Source organism: Engraulis encrasicolus, chromosome 12 (assembly GCF_034702125.1).
Source record: "Engraulis encrasicolus isolate BLACKSEA-1 chromosome 12, IST_EnEncr_1.0, whole genome shotgun sequence".
Taxonomy (NCBI): Eukaryota; Metazoa; Chordata; class Actinopteri; order Clupeiformes; family Engraulidae; genus Engraulis; species Engraulis encrasicolus.
Window position 1 is genome coordinate 5,612,896 of NC_085868.1, and position 17,500 is coordinate 5,630,395.

At 46.2% G+C, this 17,500-nt stretch overlaps 2 protein-coding genes across 2 annotated transcripts in view; one reads left to right on the forward strand and one right to left on the reverse strand.

Moving 5' to 3' along the window:
* Positions 1–1,893, forward strand: part of igfbp2a (insulin-like growth factor binding protein 2a) — a 36,316-nt gene extending 34,423 nt beyond the window's left edge. The window contains exon 4 of the mRNA XM_063211535.1: positions 1,316–1,893. Coding sequence (XP_063067605.1) covers positions 1,316–1,474 — 159 coding nt within the window. The 3' untranslated portion in view covers positions 1,475–1,893. The remainder of the gene's footprint in view (positions 1–1,315) is intronic.
* Positions 1,894–4,028: 2,135 nt separating this feature from the next.
* The window catches only part of igfbp5a (insulin-like growth factor binding protein 5a), a 26,798-nt gene continuing 13,326 nt past the window's right edge, over positions 4,029–17,500 (reverse strand). Inside the window, exons 2-4 of the mRNA XM_063211536.1 lie at positions 14,186–14,400; positions 12,382–12,501; positions 4,029–9,351 (exon numbers count right to left, since the gene is read on the reverse strand). Of these exons, the coding sequence (XP_063067606.1) occupies positions 9,208–9,351; positions 12,382–12,501; positions 14,186–14,400 (479 nt within the window). The 3' untranslated portion in view covers positions 4,029–9,207. The remainder of the gene's footprint in view (positions 9,352–12,381; positions 12,502–14,185; positions 14,401–17,500) is intronic.

A 17,500-nucleotide genomic window follows, 5' to 3' on the forward strand; every position in this document is an offset into this window, starting at 1 on the left:
CTTATTCGCTCCTATTCACTGAATCGTTTGTTGGTTTTATAAAAAAATGTTTTTCTTATCCCGCCATTGTCTTCTCTTCCCGTCTTTTTTGCTCTGGTGCAAGATTAAGTTAACCCCAGCAGTACTGATGCTGTGATGTGTACAGAGCACATACACACACACACATGTACTCAGGCACGCACACACACGCACGCAGGCACGCGCACACACACACACACACACACACACACACACACACACACACACACACACACACACACACACACACACACACACACACACACACACACACACACACACACACACACACACACACAATTTCTCTCTCTCTCTCATCCTTTCTCTCTCTCTCTCTCTCTCTCTCTCTCTTGCCCTTTCCTCTTGAACCTCTCTGTTGTGGTTTGCAAATGCAGGGTGTGTCTGAATGACCAACCTTCTCATGGACCCCCATCGCTCAACTTAATGCAAATCACCTGCTAACTTTTTCTTAGATCCCTTACATCGCTATCGCGTTTTCACATCAAAAGACCACAATGGAAATAAGCTCTCAAGTATCATGTGTCTGTTTATTATATAAGAACTGAGATTGTCAAATAAAATCATTCATTCATTCATTCAATCTTCTTTCTCTATTGTTCTCCCACTCGTGTCATCCCCCTACACATATATCTAAGCACGCTAACCATAAAGGCACAGTATGGCTAAATAATCATTCACATAGCATTATGTTACATTACATTACATTTGGCAGATGTTTTTATCCAAAGTGACTGACAAACGGGGGCATAATCAATAGCACACATATGTGCGGCAGTACAGTGTGTGTGGATTTTTTTTTTTTTTACATTTTTGTTTTTAAATCATATCCATGCAAGCCATTTAACTTACTCCTGCTTTATTCAGAAGTGGTTTTCTCTTCTCCCCCTCTCCTTTTCCGTCCCCTCCCAGAGCAAGACGTCCATGAAGTTTCTATGTGTATCGCTGCCTTTGTAGTTGATATCCCTTGATATCCCAAACTGAAATTTACAAAAATCTAAATCTTGGCTAAAGTTGAATGAAGCACTCATTTCCATCGTATGGCAGTCAAAATGTTCCTGTGCATATTCTGTTGTATTTGAAGGTGAGATTTTACACTGTGCTGGACCCACTCATATGCCTGTGAGACACCAAATGTTGCTTTCAAGTTCTGTTACTACATAGTGTATTAATGGACTATGTGGGCCAACTATAGACATCTAATATGATCTGGTGTGCCCCGTACCTGAGTTTGACATCCCTGACTTGGTTTTCTTTTGTCTCCTTCGTTCCCCTCCAGTGCAAGATGTCTATGAACGGCCAGCGTGGGGAGTGCTGGTGCGTGAACCCCCACACCGGCCGAGCTATCCCAGAGTCCCCGCTGGTCAGGGGGGACCCCAACTGCAGCCAGTACCTCGGCGGCCCCGAGATGGAGCCCCCAACTATGCCTTTAAATTAACACCACCCCAAAACAAAACGCCTGCCTTATTATCTGCCTTCTACCCATTCATAAGGACCCCCTCAGAAATGCCCCCCAACCCCGGACCCAAAGTGTGCCTTTAAATATCCCAATCCTACTGACTCCAGGTCTGCCTTATAGCCTGCATTCCACTGTCCTTTACCTCTTTGAACACCCTTTAATTTATCAATGATACAGACCCCATACACATCACACCACTATTCCCCACCAAAGGACCCAGATGCATACACACGCACGCACGTACGCACGTACGCACGCACGCACGCACGCACGCACGCATGCACGCACGCACGCACGCACGCACGCACACACTCACAGACCTATGACACATCTGACCTGTACCACACACACGCACACACACAGACACACACACATACACACACACACATACACACACACACACAACACACACACACACAACACACACACACACACACACACACACACACACACACACACACACACACACACACACACACACACACACACACACCTTACCTAACCATCGGAGGGTACGGCCAAGGCCAGCAGTGGCAGTACTAGACCCTACAGTGTTCTGTACAGATACACATGTGTTTGTGAGAGTGGCTGTAGACAGTAACGAGTGGCTTTGTTTTAAGTGTGAAACAAGTTCAACAGATCGATGACTGTTGCCAAATATGTATCTTAGTACATAGCGGTAATGACTAGAAGAGATGATATGAGAAGAGAAGAGTTACACAGTAGGATACCGATTCAAATACAGTAGGCATCTGTACACAGGTGTACAAGCTATACCGTAGGCCTTATACTTCAGAACATCCACTATGTGGCATATTCTCTATGCCATATGCTTATAAGCTCACCATTGTGTTATTGTGGTTCATTATTAAGTCTGTTCAATTGATGTGCAGCTGAATAAGGGCTGTTGCTCTGTGTTAGTCGATAGAACTTAAGACATTTTTTTTCCGTTGTTGTCAGTTCTGTAGGGTTTTACCATGTAATCGCCAGGGAACCCATGGGCAAAGAGGGATTTTAAAGGAACCGGCATCCACCATTTCAGGAAATAAGCCCATTTTACACCTCCCCTTGGGTTAAATGATTGAGCTTTACTGTTCTCCTCTACTTCCAATCACTCTCTGAGTCTGGTGGTATACCTTCTAAGAGTTCCAAACTAGCATTCATAATTCAATTGTATGGAGTCAATTATAGCTAGCTTGGGGGTTAGAATTAGTGTAGCCAGGCTAAGAGAATGTCTGGAAGTACCGGAGAAAGGGAAAGCTCAATCATTTAACCCAAGGGGAGATGTAGAATGAGATTATTTCCAGAAATGGTGGGCTGCCGCTTTAAGCTATGACCCACTGAAGACTCTTTGGGCCTTCCAAAATGATGTTGACTTAGTAGACTAACATGTGACGAGTCTTTAACTCTATATCCATGGTAATAATGTTAAGACATTTTAACACATTAACTATGTCCTCGTCTGATGTTTAAAACTCTAATCCATTCCTAACTGGTAAATGTGTTTTATCAGGCACAAAGTATAAGTGCTTTTAAGCTACAATTGTTTTTTTTTGGTGTGTGTAATACAAACACATGTTTGGTATATAAAAGTCAATGCTGACAAAATGTCTGTTTCATGCAAGACGTCAGTCTTTACTGGTGCTTATACCGCCCTCATGTGGCGATGTTTATTAAGGTGCAGGAAGGGGAGCTTCAAAGACAAACTCTGACCACCTTAGACACGCACAGGTGCATACTCCAAACGCTCTCCACTTTTGGTGTTTATTTTTGCTGATTTGGGCCTCAATGAGCTGACTCGAGGACATGTGGTAGCTATCATCAGTGGCCTCAGCCCTTTCCTTAAGGCGTTATGATTTGGATTTCTCGAGTCTCAGACTCCTGCACAAAGACACGTTTTTAAAACAGGCCCTTCCAAGCCAAGACCTCACCCATTACCATTTACGGTGCACAATATATATAATATGAGAGAAGAGGTAGGCTGCCTATAGTTGGAGCCAAATCCTACTCTTTGAAAATTTACATAATATATAATACGAGAAAATGATTTTAAGTGCCCAATCAGAGACTGTTGTTCTCAGTATCCTACTTTTGGACCAACGTCTTCGGTTCCTTCTTGGAGACGTTCTCTCATTTTGTTTCAGACAAATTCTTCCTCGGAATGTTGGTTTTCTTCCCTCAGTTCCATGGTTCCAGCTGTAGTATGTTTTGACCAGAGTGTGGAGGGAACGTAGAATCTAAGTTTTTTTTAACCGTGCATCTATACTCTGTGGTTCTGTCGAATGCCATTGTATTGAATGTACCAGACACATTGCAATGTGCTCTATATTAATGTCTTGCAGTATTGTATTAAACACATATTAAAATATTAAAACAACATCCTCATGTTCTTGGTTGTATTGCTCTCATTACTCTGATACAGACAAGAGTAAATTTCTACTTGACAACATGTATGAGAACACACAGTATACTGACGGTTCAGAATTGACACGAAAAACACACAAACTTCACTTTGTAAATGAATACAGAATTTTATTTAAATAAATGCTTTGTCATTACAAAAAGACAAAGATAGAGTACATAAATTACAAGGTGAATAAATATTACACAGTGATATTGGAGATACCATTTCTGTCCTTTCTTTACAGGAAGACTTGTGCATGATTGCTGTCAGCAAAAAAAACAGGGCAGGGTGAAGCATGAAATGGTGTCGCAGTCAAACCCTTCCCTCCCACCCAAATGAAGTGGTGTCACTGTTAAAACTTTCCCTCCCATCCAATGTAGGTATTTTATCTTTCCCCATGTCTAAAACAGTGTGGCAGAAATACAAGCTTTTCTTTTCATAGGAGAAAAAAAGAGAAACAAAATAAAAAGTGGCATAACTGTGACAGATGATGATATCCTTATACAGATAGTGGTGCAGTGGAACCAGATACAATAACACCACATGATCTAGTGTCTCGCTTCAAGGGCATGCTGACTTATCCAGTTCAGTTGGGCCAATGTGATATTGCTAGTTTTAACCACATGCATACATTTGCATACATACATGCATGCGCGCGCACACGCACACACGCACAGACACGCGTGCGTGCACGCGCACACACACACACACACACACACACACACACACACACACACACACACACACACACACACACACACACACACACACACACACACACACACCTAAAATAAGAGGGTCAGGAGGACCTTGGCCAAGTCCCAGGGGATCAGCTGGCAGTGCTGTTTGTGTCTGCGACACCATTTGTCATTTCAACTTAGATACGATGATAGTGGTGTGTCAGATGAGTGGCTATGATTAATGATTTTCAATACTTCACTCTCCTCAACAGGAACGAAGCTATGGGACAGGTTAGTGAGCTCTGGGCCAAGGGCCCTGCCTTATTGGTAGGTTGTATGGGGGGGCTGGCTATCAGTGAGTGCCCAGGGGCCCTGGTGAAAATTGCTCCGCTACTGTGAAGGGCTGTGTTTTTATATCTTGATTCTCCACACCCCCCACCGCTACCACAATCCAGATGAACTAGTGTTGATCGTTGCCCACCCCTTCTGACGGAAGGCTTGTCACCTCTGTGTGGGGGGAAAAACTGGACTACTAAACAACCCAATCGACCCTCTTCATTCTGTGTCCAAGGAAGGATCTTGCCCTGGGGCAGACCATTAAAACAGGGCCAATCAGGTGAAACCGAGACAGGTGGCAAGAATAACTGCTAGACAAGTGTGAAAACCGTACCCATCTCTTCTCATCCAGGCAGATGAGTTTTATGCAACACAACACCCTCCACTCCTCACCCCTCACTACTCATGCGGGCAGATGACTCGTTTGCATGGGGTTTGCCAGTGTGGTTCAGAATAGCTCTGTTGCTAGGCGTTACCACACAGGTTGATGGAGAAGGGGAGTGGCCTATTACTGAGGCTAGGGAAGCCAACAGTGAGGGACAAAGAGGTCAATTGTCCCGGGCCCAGGAAGAGGGGGCCATGAATTGATGGCAAATGACTTTCCGGGCCCTGGAAAAGCTGCCAGCTGCCCTGACTGAGGCCATGCTGAACTGAGAGATCTAACAAGGAAGAACAGCCCTCAAGTGTTGTTGCTAGGTGACAACAGAGTATCTCGTCTCTGTCCCATTCCACAAATGGCCGGCAGCCATGGTGGTAGGCTACGACTGAGAAGACTTGAGGCACTCTCAACACTAGCATGGGACATACAGCATCTTTTAAGCCAAATAACACTGGGTGGGCATTTGTTTGGACGTCTTAAGAGTCTGCATCTTACAGACTTTTTGTTTCATGTCAGTGTTAGTCAAGCAAGCAACTACCAGCAGCCCTTCACCCAAGTTACTGGACCATAGCAGGCTACAGATTCGTTAAGCCTTTTATCCAGCACTGTGATGAATGTTATCGGTTCTGGACATTTGTCCTCCTAATTATGAACACGGGACACTCATTGCTGTTTACCAGAGCTGCCTTCGATGCTGCTCCAACGCCTAGCCACAGCAAAGGAAGTTTGTTTCTCCCCAGTGGCTTTAAAGCACTCTTGTAATTCATTCCCAAAAATGCTTTCTGGATGCCTACCAACGATGAGCTTATGTAGGAATAAACAAACCCAAGCCTGAAATATTCCCCCAAAATCTCTAGGACGCAGGAGTGTCCACATTCTTCAGATCTGCTCCTCTCTCATACTAGTGTTCCAATCTCCAGAGTGGTGTTGAATGTTGGTTATCGTCATGGCGACTAGATCTCTGTGATGGAACGCTGGAGGCCAGTTCTCAGTTCTCCGGCCAATAGCATTAAAGCATTATGAAATAAGTCATGTTTTAGCAACGGCATGCTGGGACAAAGTGGTTTTCCATAAGTGTGTTATTTTTTTGTTACAGAGATAGACCACCAAAAGCGAAAACTTTTGCTCAACCCTTGCCTCGCACCAGACCCCTATCTGAACCAGTGCACTCATGGTTCGTTCAGGCTGCTTAGTGGTTTCTCTAAAAGTGAGTTTAACAAGGTCACATCCAACGGCAAGGTCATTCGGTCGATTCCTGCAGAGCTAACACGACCACTATTCCAAAACACAAATACACAAAGCAGACCTTTTCTGTGCTGTGACTGGGTTTGGACCAAAGGCTCGGAGCCCGCTTAGCAATCAAAGCAGTGGTTTAACGATCTCGCATCAACGCTTCAATCATCTCCAACTTGATACTTTGGCTGTTTATTTAAACCATTACAGCTCTGTTTCCTGATTTATTTACTATTGGAAGCAAAGCGGCAGACTTAACTGTACGCTGCAAAAGCACACATATACATACTCACTCACAAACCACCACCACCAACCGGAGAAAGGCAGTCATTCTGGCATGACAAGACCCCTAAGTCTGGGGTGCGTCCACACTTCCTTCACATAAAGTGGAGTCGTCGAGTCGAGTTTCACCAAATGATTCTGAGTGCCAACTTTTGGGGAGGCGAGGGCCTTTGGAGGCGATCCCACAGCTGTATAACTTTGTGCTATGAGTCTGATCTGACGCTGTGGGGGCGCTGCTTGACTGGCCTGGGTTTGGTACCAACAGCCAGAGAAGCTGACAGTGGAGGGGCAAAGGGGTGAGTTGACCATGGCACAGAGAGAAGTGGGTGCACAGAACTGGCTCACTACGTTGTATGTTTTGGGTGGGGGAGACTTTTTTGGTGACTTTGTCCCGGCCCAGCAAAAGCTGTCAGCGACCCTGGCACCAACAACAATAATGATACGAAACTTGCTTCTCAGGTTCTAATGCTCAGAAAGGGAAGACACTGGGGTGGGTAACATTAAGTGTCAAATCAATCATTCACATCGATACTGGTGATATTGGTGTGGTACAGCTTTCGACCTACAAACTCTTGGAGGATCCCAGTTTCACACATCTAAAAGCACAAAAACCTCTGCTCTTGCGTAGGGAACTAGCATCAAGAAATAAGATCTTGTGATTCTCACGATCCAGAAAAGCGAGTGGTCTGTTACAACAATGCAATGCCCCTCGTGTTAATGCAATGCCCCTGGCCTAGTCAGCTAAGCAAAAAAATGTTGCCTGGCAAGTTAGGTTAGTACTGCACCACTGGAGGTCTTCAGAGACCTGGATCACTGAGGTGGGTTAATCACTATGGCTGGGATTGGTCATAGCTTGCAGAGGCAATTACAAACTATAACAATTTGGTCCCACCCATAGTCCTCAGCTTTCTGAACCCTGTCGTTTCAGACTTTACTTTTTGTTGTAGTCAACAATGCCCAATGCAACTCACTCTCTCTGACTGTCAGAGCAGACGGCAGGGGGCTCAGAATGGGGTCCTTATGATATTGTATGTATTGAGGGTTGGGAGGTGGTGGTGGGGGCTTTCAGATGACTTTGTCCTGCGCCTGGCCAGCACTGTCAGCAACCCTGATCCCTCTACGTATTGCCAAAAGCATTCCCTAATAGCAGCTGGTGGTGGGTGTGTGCAGCGTGGTGTCGATGAGGGCATCTGTCGGCCTCTCCACATCTGCAGCTCTGGCTGATGTAAATCAGTATTGAAATCTTTCGCTCCACTGCGTGTGTGTGAGATGTGTGTGTGTGAGTGTCTGTGTGTCGTCGAGAAAAGAAAAGGCACTGAGATTTACATAGGGAGACAGACCGTGAGGGATAGGCAGTCGTGGAAATAGTCAAATGACATGGGACCTTCTTGTGTGTGTGTGTGTGTGTGTGTGTGTGTGTGTGTGTGTGTGTGTGTGTGTGTGTGTGTGTGTGTGTGTGTGTGTGTGTGTGTGTGTGTGTGTGTGTGTGTGTGTGCGTGCGTGCGTGCGTGCGTGCGTGCGTGCGTGTGCATGCGTGCGTGTGTGTGTGTGTGTTGGAGGGGGGGATCTCTAAAGCATCTGCATGGGCCCATGGGTTTCTTTCTACAACCGGTCACACAGAGAGAATTTCTGATTCAACAAGTTCAAGCTAGCTCACCCAAACTAGACCTGCGTCTCATTGGCTGATACTGAGTGAATAGTGGTCTGATGTAGCTTCCATAGTCGATATCATCAAATATAAAACAGTACTTGTCAAGCAAAGGACGCAGCATTTTACAAAAAAAAGCTAGCTTACAAAGGCTAGTCAACAGACTCAACCTCTCTCGTCAAAGGCAAGTGGTTGCCAGAAGCTTTTTTTCTCTGTTTGACAAACAAATTTCACTATTTTAATCAATAACTGTACTGAACATTTCAAACAAACTTGATACAATGAAGAGGAAATTAACCTGAAAATAAAGTCGTCATTTTTAAGTGCTTAGACAAAGACTAACTTTGACATATACAGGTCACACTCATAATAAAACCAATAAAGAGGTTGTCATCATTTTTCTGGCACGAGCATTGAGAGTGGCTGGCAGTGGACATGATGCTGCCATGGTGGCCGTACAACATCTTTCATCATCATGTGGAACTCAAAACACATCAAAAACTCTCCGTGTGTTCATACACTCTCAGGACTGGAAATGAAACAGAAACTAGGCAGACAATCAAATTCAAGGTCTAATAATCTTACAAAAGGCTTCTGCACAGGTACGATGATGATGATGACGATGAGACGTTGTAGTCGGTGGTGGCAGAAGGCAGCCATCTTGGTTGGAACAGGAAGTAGGGAAGAGGTGGGGATTGGATGGATGTGGGTCACATGACCAGGAAGTGAGCGGGCAGCAGCCGATGGGGCTCACTCGTTGTTGTTACTGTTGCTGGTACTGTCCAGGTCTCGGCATTGGAGGTCGCCGCCACTGAAGCTGGTGCCTGGCATCTGCACCCCGTACTTGTCCACGCACCAGCAGATGCCCCGCTTGCGCCCGCGCGACGGCTTGCACTGCAGGACAGAAGAGGCCAGAAGAGGTTTACTACACTTTTCAGCACTCAACATCAATTTATTGCACATAAACCATAACATGAATAGGAACAGGAATATTCCAGTAAATGGAAATGGAATGGTGGCAGTATTCGGTCTATGTATGAGTCATTTAAACTTTTTTCTTTTCATTTGACATGTGGCTATTTTCTGAGAATGTTCTGGTAGCAGTGTACTGTTCCACAAATGTAAACGGAATATTCTGGAACTTCAACCGAACTGAATACTGGCAATATTCTGTTTGAAACCAGAACACTGTGCTCATTGCGACAAAGATGGCAGATGTTCCACCAAGGGAGAGAGACATTTTGAAGCCCTTAACACAGGTTCACTTTGAAACTAGTAACGAACTACCAGCACTGGGACGAAGTTGGTAGATATCCCACCAGAAGGGACAGACTACAGTTTTCAGCTCTCAATGCAACTCCACTGTATTGCAACTCTCTGCTGCATACCACAGGGTTAACGGTACACTTGTCAGCACTATTGACAAATTGGCAATCATTTTCCTTCAGCAACATTTTTAGGCCAACATTGTCTCAGGGGCAGGGCCGCTGACAGCTTTGGCTGGGCCCGGGACAAAAATCTCTGATTGGGCCCCCCTTCCACCGACACCGACAACCCCTCCGCCCCCCTCCCCCCCCGCCAAAAAAAACCCTAAACAATTTTACCATTCTGAAAACATAACATTGTTCTATCCATGCAGTCCAGCCTACATATTTTTAAAGAAACAACATAGATAGGATTCTCATTTCTATTAATAACAGAAGTGTAGCCTGAGTGTAATTTGGCAATTTGAAGGCTTGCACATCAAAACTATGACTGACCTCAAGTAACGTGACAGAGAGCAAGTGAACAGGAACACACAGAGTGTGCTGCTGTGCTCCCTCCCTCGTCAAAGCCTCCCACAGCAGGAGTAGCCTAACACAGGAATATGTCAATTTACAGAAAACTATGCACAATGAATCTACACTGTATTTCTCCTCACAAAGTTAACAGGTTGATAATTTGTTAGCATCTGTGCTAAGCGGAGATTTAGCAATAGCGTTGCATAGCGCTGTTTAAAAAGTTGGTTGTCCTCCTGGCAAACGTGCGCTCGAGGCATTATCCCACACAACCAGAGATTATAATAGGCTAGGCCTACTCATAGAATCTCTGGTATGATTGTGTGGGCTCATATGCATTTTATTCTTAACTGACAGTCAGATTTGAAGCACAATGTTATTAAGCTGCTGTTCTGGTTAGGAAATAATACAATGTCCGTTTTCTGTGTTCATCCCTGTGCGCGTCCCTGCCTGAAACATTTGATTTGGAAACATATTTGCGGAGTAGGCTTATGCGCATATTCATAGATTCTATTAGATATAGGCGTAAGCAACATAGTATAATTAAGCCGTTGTAATACAATTATTCAGTGCCCCCTCTCTGTCTGATTGATCTCCGTGTGTCTTGCTCACGGCCTCCTGTGTCAGTTAGGCTACTTGACGACGGGACTGGAAAAAGTTGCCCCGTGTCTTACCTGGATCTGCTGCACAGCTGCTTTTACTGGTACCTGCTGCATCACCCGAGTATTTTCTGAAATATTTATGTAGAGAACCCCTCAGGCTTTTGGCTTCTTCATCTCTTTTTCGCCTTTCTTTCCTTTTCAGCGCTCCTGACTTGTGCATGTTGTTGACTAATTGGTTCGCGCACTGACCACTTATCGAATGATGTCTTTTTTTCTAGAAAGACCAAACCATTTTGGAATAGGGGTGATAGGGGGTTATTGGCCGTTTTTTTCAAGGGCAATGAAGGCAAATATCTACACGTCATTGTTTGAATGCAAATAAAGCACCTTTCTTCCCTAAATCAACACAATTTTGAAGTGACCATATAATAATAAATCCCAACGTCACGCCCCCTAGTCAAGGGCCCGGGACAAAAAGCCCTTTTGTCCCCCCCTGTCGGCGGGGCTGCTCAGGGGGATGGTTGCTTAACATTGAATAACTACATGTATATTTGCCAACCTTCCACTGCCTACCAGACTCCATGGCTGAGGTACCCTTCAGGAAGTAAACTTATGCCACACTGCTCCAGGGGCTGTAACCAACACCCTGTAAATAACGGTGAGTCACTTTGGATAAAAGTGTCAGCAAAGTGTAATGTAGTGTAATTTAATGTACTGTCATTTCTGTGGGTTAGAATGTCAGTGAAGTGTAATCTAAGATTTTCTTTGTTGAAATAGAATATCTCTGGTGTAGTGTCATGTACAAATGTGCTGTCAACACATTAGCCTTTGCTCAGCATGGAACACATTGCAAAAGAACGACGATTAATGTTTAATGCACATTTTAAAGTCAATAAATAGCCGATAGACAAGGACCGTAACACAGAAAGACATTGTTCGGTGTTCTCATCACTGTCTTATTATACAAGTTTGTTTTCCGTGGTTGTTATTCGACTTTTCGGGTAATGTGATGTGCAGGGTGGGGAGTCGGGCAACATTTAGACGGCAAACAAAGTTTCTTGGCCTCGTAGATGCAGTTTCGGATTTCATGGGGTGCTCTCAAATCTCCCTCTTCTTTTGTTTTTCTTTGTCCAACTTTGAGACAATGTGCCAAAACACAGAATCTAACTATTGTCTTTGAGCCCCTGAGTCACACAATTGCACATGTCAGTCATGCCTTCCTGCATTTTTAATTGGTTTTGGAAAAGCAGTTGGGTGGGGTGCGTGGGTGGGGGGGCTCGGTATACTTAATGTATCTGCTTGCATTTGAAGACGCCTCTATTGTCAGAGTTGGGCAAGTAGAGTGTTTGTGTGTGTGTGTGTGTGTGTGTGTGTGTGTGTGTGTGTGTGTGTGTGTGTGTGTGTGTGTGTGTGTGTGTGTGTGTGTGTGTGTGTGTGTGTGTGTGTGTGTGTGTGTGTGTGTGTGTGCATGTGTGTGTGTGTGCGTGCGTGCGTGCGTGCGTGCGTGCGTGCGTGCGTGCGTGCGTGCGTGCGTGTTGGTGTACCTGCTTGCGTTTGAAGAAGCCCCGCTTGTCACAGTTGGGGAGGTAGAGGGTGAGGGCCATGACTCTAGAAGTGTCCTTCATCCTCTGAATTATCCCATCCAGCTTCCTCCGACATGGACCCTGCAGACACACACACACACGCACACACACACACACACACACACGCACACACACACACACACACGCACAAACACACACACGCACACACGCACACACACGCACGCGAACACACACACATAATGTCACACACACACACACAATACAGTTATTTCTTAGCAATAAAGTAAGCACATGGATACACACACACACACACACACACACACACACACACACACACACACACACACACACACACACACACACACGCACAACACACACACACACACACACACACACACACGCACACACACACACACACACACACACACACACACACACACACACACACACACACACACACAATGTCCAAGAATTAGGTTAATAGGGATGTTTTCACACAGCCGTGTATTGTCTACATTCAAGCACACCCTCATACACACACATTTCTGAAGCAGAGCGCATATATTGCACAGCTTAGTAATGAGGCCAAGACAGGCCAAACACATACGCACACACACACGCACACACACACACACACACACACACACTGCACACATGTGTCGCAAGGCTTAGCTATGACGTCAACACTGATAGGTCAGGCTCTTTTTTCCGCTGGCCAATTACAAGCAATGCGGTTGATATTCCTCTGTATATTCTTTCTTTCGCCTTGCCTTTAAATTGGGTCAGCCAAGAGAGAGAGAGAGAGAGAGAGGAGAGAGAGAGAGGTATTTTCACATGCTTAATTACTGAAAATGGCTGAGACAAATGAGACAACTGTGCCTGGTCTCATTTTAAAACCTTGTCAACCACCATTCAGCAAGCTTGTTTCTCTCTGTGTGTGTGTGTGTGTGTGTGTGTGTGTGTGTGTGTGTGTGTGTGTGTGTGTGTGTGTGTGTGTGTGTGTGTGTGTGTGTGTGTGTGTGTGTGTGTGTGTGTGTGTGTGTGTGTGTGTGTGTGTGTGTGTGTGTGTGAGAGAGAGAGAGAGAGACTGTATTTTATAACATGTCTTATATCTTATAAACTCAGGCTGATACTTGTCCATGTTAAACGGTGTGTGTGTGTATGTGTGTGTGTGTGTGTGTGTGTGTGTGTGTGTGTGTGTGTGTGTGTGTGTGTGTGTGTGTGTGTGTGTGTGTGTGTGTGTGTGTGTGTGTGTGTGTGTGTGTGTGAGTGTGTGTGTGTGTGTGTGTGTGTGTGTGTGTGTGTGTGTGAGAGAGAGAGAGACTGTATTTTATAACATGTCTTATATCTTATAAACTCAGGCTGATACTTGTCCATGTTAAACGGTGTGTGTGTGTGTGTGTGTGTGTGTGTGTGTGTGTGTGTGTGTGTGTGTGTGTGTGTGTGTGTGTGTGTGTGTGTGTGTGTGTGTGTGTGTGTGTGTACGTGCATGTGTGTGTGTATGTGTTGTGTTAGTGTACGTGCATGTGTGTGTGTTTGTGTTTGTGCGTGTGTGTGTGCGTGTGTGTGTGTGTGTGTGTGTGTGTGTGGGTGTTTGTGCGTGAATGTATGTCTGTGTACTCACAAATTCAGGCTGGTGTTTGTCAGTGTGTGTGTGCGTGTGTACACATGTCTTGTGTACTCATATACTCTGGCTGGTTTCTGTCCACGGTCAGCTGTGTGTGTGTGTGTGTGCGCGTGCATGTATGTGTGTGTGCGCGTGCGTGCGTGTGTGCGCGCACGTATGTGTGTGTGTGTGACTCACAAACTCAGACTGGTGTTTGGCGGCCACGCTGAGGGGTGTGTGTTCTCCGTAGATGATGGTCCTCAGCTTGCCCTGCTGCCTCTTCAGGTCCTTCCTCCTGGCCACCTCCTTCTTGCTGTTGATGGAGTCCCGAGGGAACAGCGGCACTTTCACCTGCGGACGCAGCACCTCCGTCACCTCGGGAAGGCGAGCATCTTCATTGGACGATTCCCGATCTGATTTGGGGGGGAAGGGGAGGAAAGGGTTAACAGGAGACAAACAGAATGGAGCCTTGCTAGAAAATGAATAACGGCAAGCACAACAACTGCCAACATCACAGTGTGACATTGACCCAAAGGTCTCCATACAGTATTGCCTCGCACGCACGCGCACACACACACACACACACACACACACACACACACACACACACACACACACACACACACACACACACACACACACACACACACACACACACACACACACACACACACACACACACACACACACATCATTCATCTTTTCTTTTCATCAGCCATATTTCCATTTTCTTAACAATTTCACAACAAATTCAACAAAGAAGTAATTCTTCTTTTCAGCCATGCCCAACACATACAGTAGTCTACTGCACATTTGTTTTAAATTAAATCTATATGAATTCTGGCCAGGCTGGCAGCCTCTTTGCACTTCCAAATGTGTCAGTGGTGTGTGTGAGTGCTTGGGGACAGAAAGGAGGAAGGAAAAGAGAGGGGGAGGAGGGAGGGGTGGAAGGGGAGATGGGGTGGAGGATGGAGAGACAAGAGAGAGAGAAAGAGAGAGGGAGAGAGAGGAAGTGAAGGAAGGAAGGGAAAGAGCAATGGAGGAAATGACCGGGGAGGGAAGGAGGAATAGAGGAAGACAGGAATGCAGACATGGAGGAATGGAGAGGAGAGAGAGAGAGAGAGAGCGAGAGAGAGAGAGATAGAGAGAGGAGGAAAGGAGGAAGTGACAAATGGAGGGAGAGAGGGAGAAAGGGAAAGAGGCATGAACTGAAGACAGAAGAAGGGAGAGGAAGAGAGGAGTGCATAAAAAGTGTGAGGGAGGAAGAAGGAAAGAGGCAAAGAGAGAGGAAGAGAGAGATGTAAAGAGGAGAGAAAGAGGCGAGAGAGAAAGAGAGGGAGCTAGGAAAGGAAGGGAGAGCAGTGGAGAGAGGAGTGAAGACAGGGAGAGAGGTAGAGGGAGGAGAGAAGCAAAGAGAGAGCTAGAGAGTAAGAGAGGGAAAGAGGGAGGGAGGGAGGTAGAGGAATGGAAAAGCCTGGTGGAGCAGTTGCCATTCATCACAGCTGGATAAACACCGCCAGCAGATTACGGCAGCCGGCCGAGCGGATGAGATGAGGCGCTTTACACTGCAGATTGATCTCTCTCTCTCTCTCTCTCTCTCTCTCTCTCTCTCTCTCTCTCTCTCTCTCTCTCTCTCTCTCTCTCTAGCAAATAGACTTAAGGAGTGCATGGCGTCGCTTATTCACGAGGACCAGTCTTATTGTGTACCGAAAAGGACAATTTTTGATAATCTGTTTTTAGTGCAGGACATAATTACAACATCAAGGGTACACTCAATTGATCTTGGTCTCTTCTCTTTAGACCAGGAGAAGGCCTTTGACAAAGTTTCGCACATGTACATGCTAAAAACCCTGAAAGCCTTTGGGTTTGGGGAGGGGTTTGCGTCATACATCTCGTTCCTGTACAAGGATGTGTACAGTATGTTGAAGATCAATGGATCTTTGACAAGGCAGTTCCCAGTCAGCAAGGGCATTCACCAGGGTTTCCGTTTGTCCGGGCTGCTCTACTCTCTTGCAATCGAGCCCCTCCTGGGGCATTTGAGGAAGCATCTAACTGGAGTAACCGCACCGGGCTGCCCTCTCTCACCTCCTGTCAAACTCACAGCTTATGCTGATGATGTGACGGTGGTGATAAGGAACGACAATGACATTGCTGTCCTGTTGTCGGCTCTGGACCTTTTTGGAAGAGCTACATCAGCCAGCATCAATTGGGATAAATGCACTTCCCTTCTGTTGGGGGATTGGGCAGACGCCCCGCCTCCAAAGTTGCCCAAAACATGTGTATGGGGGAAGGGGGGTTTCAAGATCCTTGGGGTGTTTTTGGGGTCAGAGAAGTATATGGGCAAGAACTGGGAGGGGCTTTTGGACAATATCAGGGGGAGACTACACAAAGGGAGGTGGGTGCTGCCCCAACTATCGTACAGAGGCCGGTGTCTTGTGATTAACAATCTAGCTGCCTCTATGCTCTGGCACAAGACCACAGTGCTGGATCCACCCAGTGAACTCATTGGGTCAATCCAAAGGGAATTTCTCAATTTTTCTTGGTATGGTTACCACTGGTTGGCTCCTGGGGTGTTGCATTTGCCTTTGTCTGAGGGTGGGCAGGGGTTAATACATGTGGAGTCAAAGGTGTTGGCATTGCGTCTTCAGACACTTCAAAGACTGTAAGGCTGTATTCACCAGAGGGTACACCATGGGTGCAATTTGGACTGGCAGTACTCAGGAAAGCAGGGGGCGGGCTGCTTGATAAACACCTGGTGTTGATGGACTGTGACTGGGTGCTGAGAAGAGTGCAGCCCCACTCCTCCTTCTACAGCTCGGTGTTCAAAGCTCTTGGACTTTTGAGTATGTCAAGCGAGGGTGATGATCATTTTGGGGCAGAAGTTCCTTGGGGCAGAAGTTTCTTGGGGCACAGCAGGTTTTTTCACTATTGTTAATTGACCTGTTCATTGGGGCGGGGGTTTTCAAGGGTAAGAGACCTGCTAGACCTACCAGATGGGGGGTGGAAGCCTGTTGAGCTATTGGCACAACAGCTGGGGTTCAGGTCACTGAGGACTATGGGAAGGCTGCTGGGGAGCTTAAAGGATTCATTGCCGGACGGGTTAAGGCGGTCCTTTGGGCCAGGCTTAGCCAGGGGTGTGGGTACAGACACACTGGCTTTCCCTGATTTTAAGATATCCCCAAAACTCACTGGGGTAGGGGTGCAGGTGGGCTCACTGCTTACATGGACAGGCTGTACTGGGCTGGGTTTTTGTACAGTTGGGAAGAGGCTGCTATACCATATGTGTGTGAAGAGCACTTACGGTTCGCAACTCAATGGGCGGCCAAACACTAAGTGGAGGACTTTTCTGGGTGCCGGCCAGTCCGCAGCACCTTCATGGACGAGCTGGTGACCTTCAGTGGCGCATCCCACACTGTGCTATGGCCACAAAGGTGTCTCTTACAAGGTTGGGGGGTGGGGTCTCTAACCTTTGTACATCATGCAATGTACCTGACTCTGTGTTCCATGTCTTTT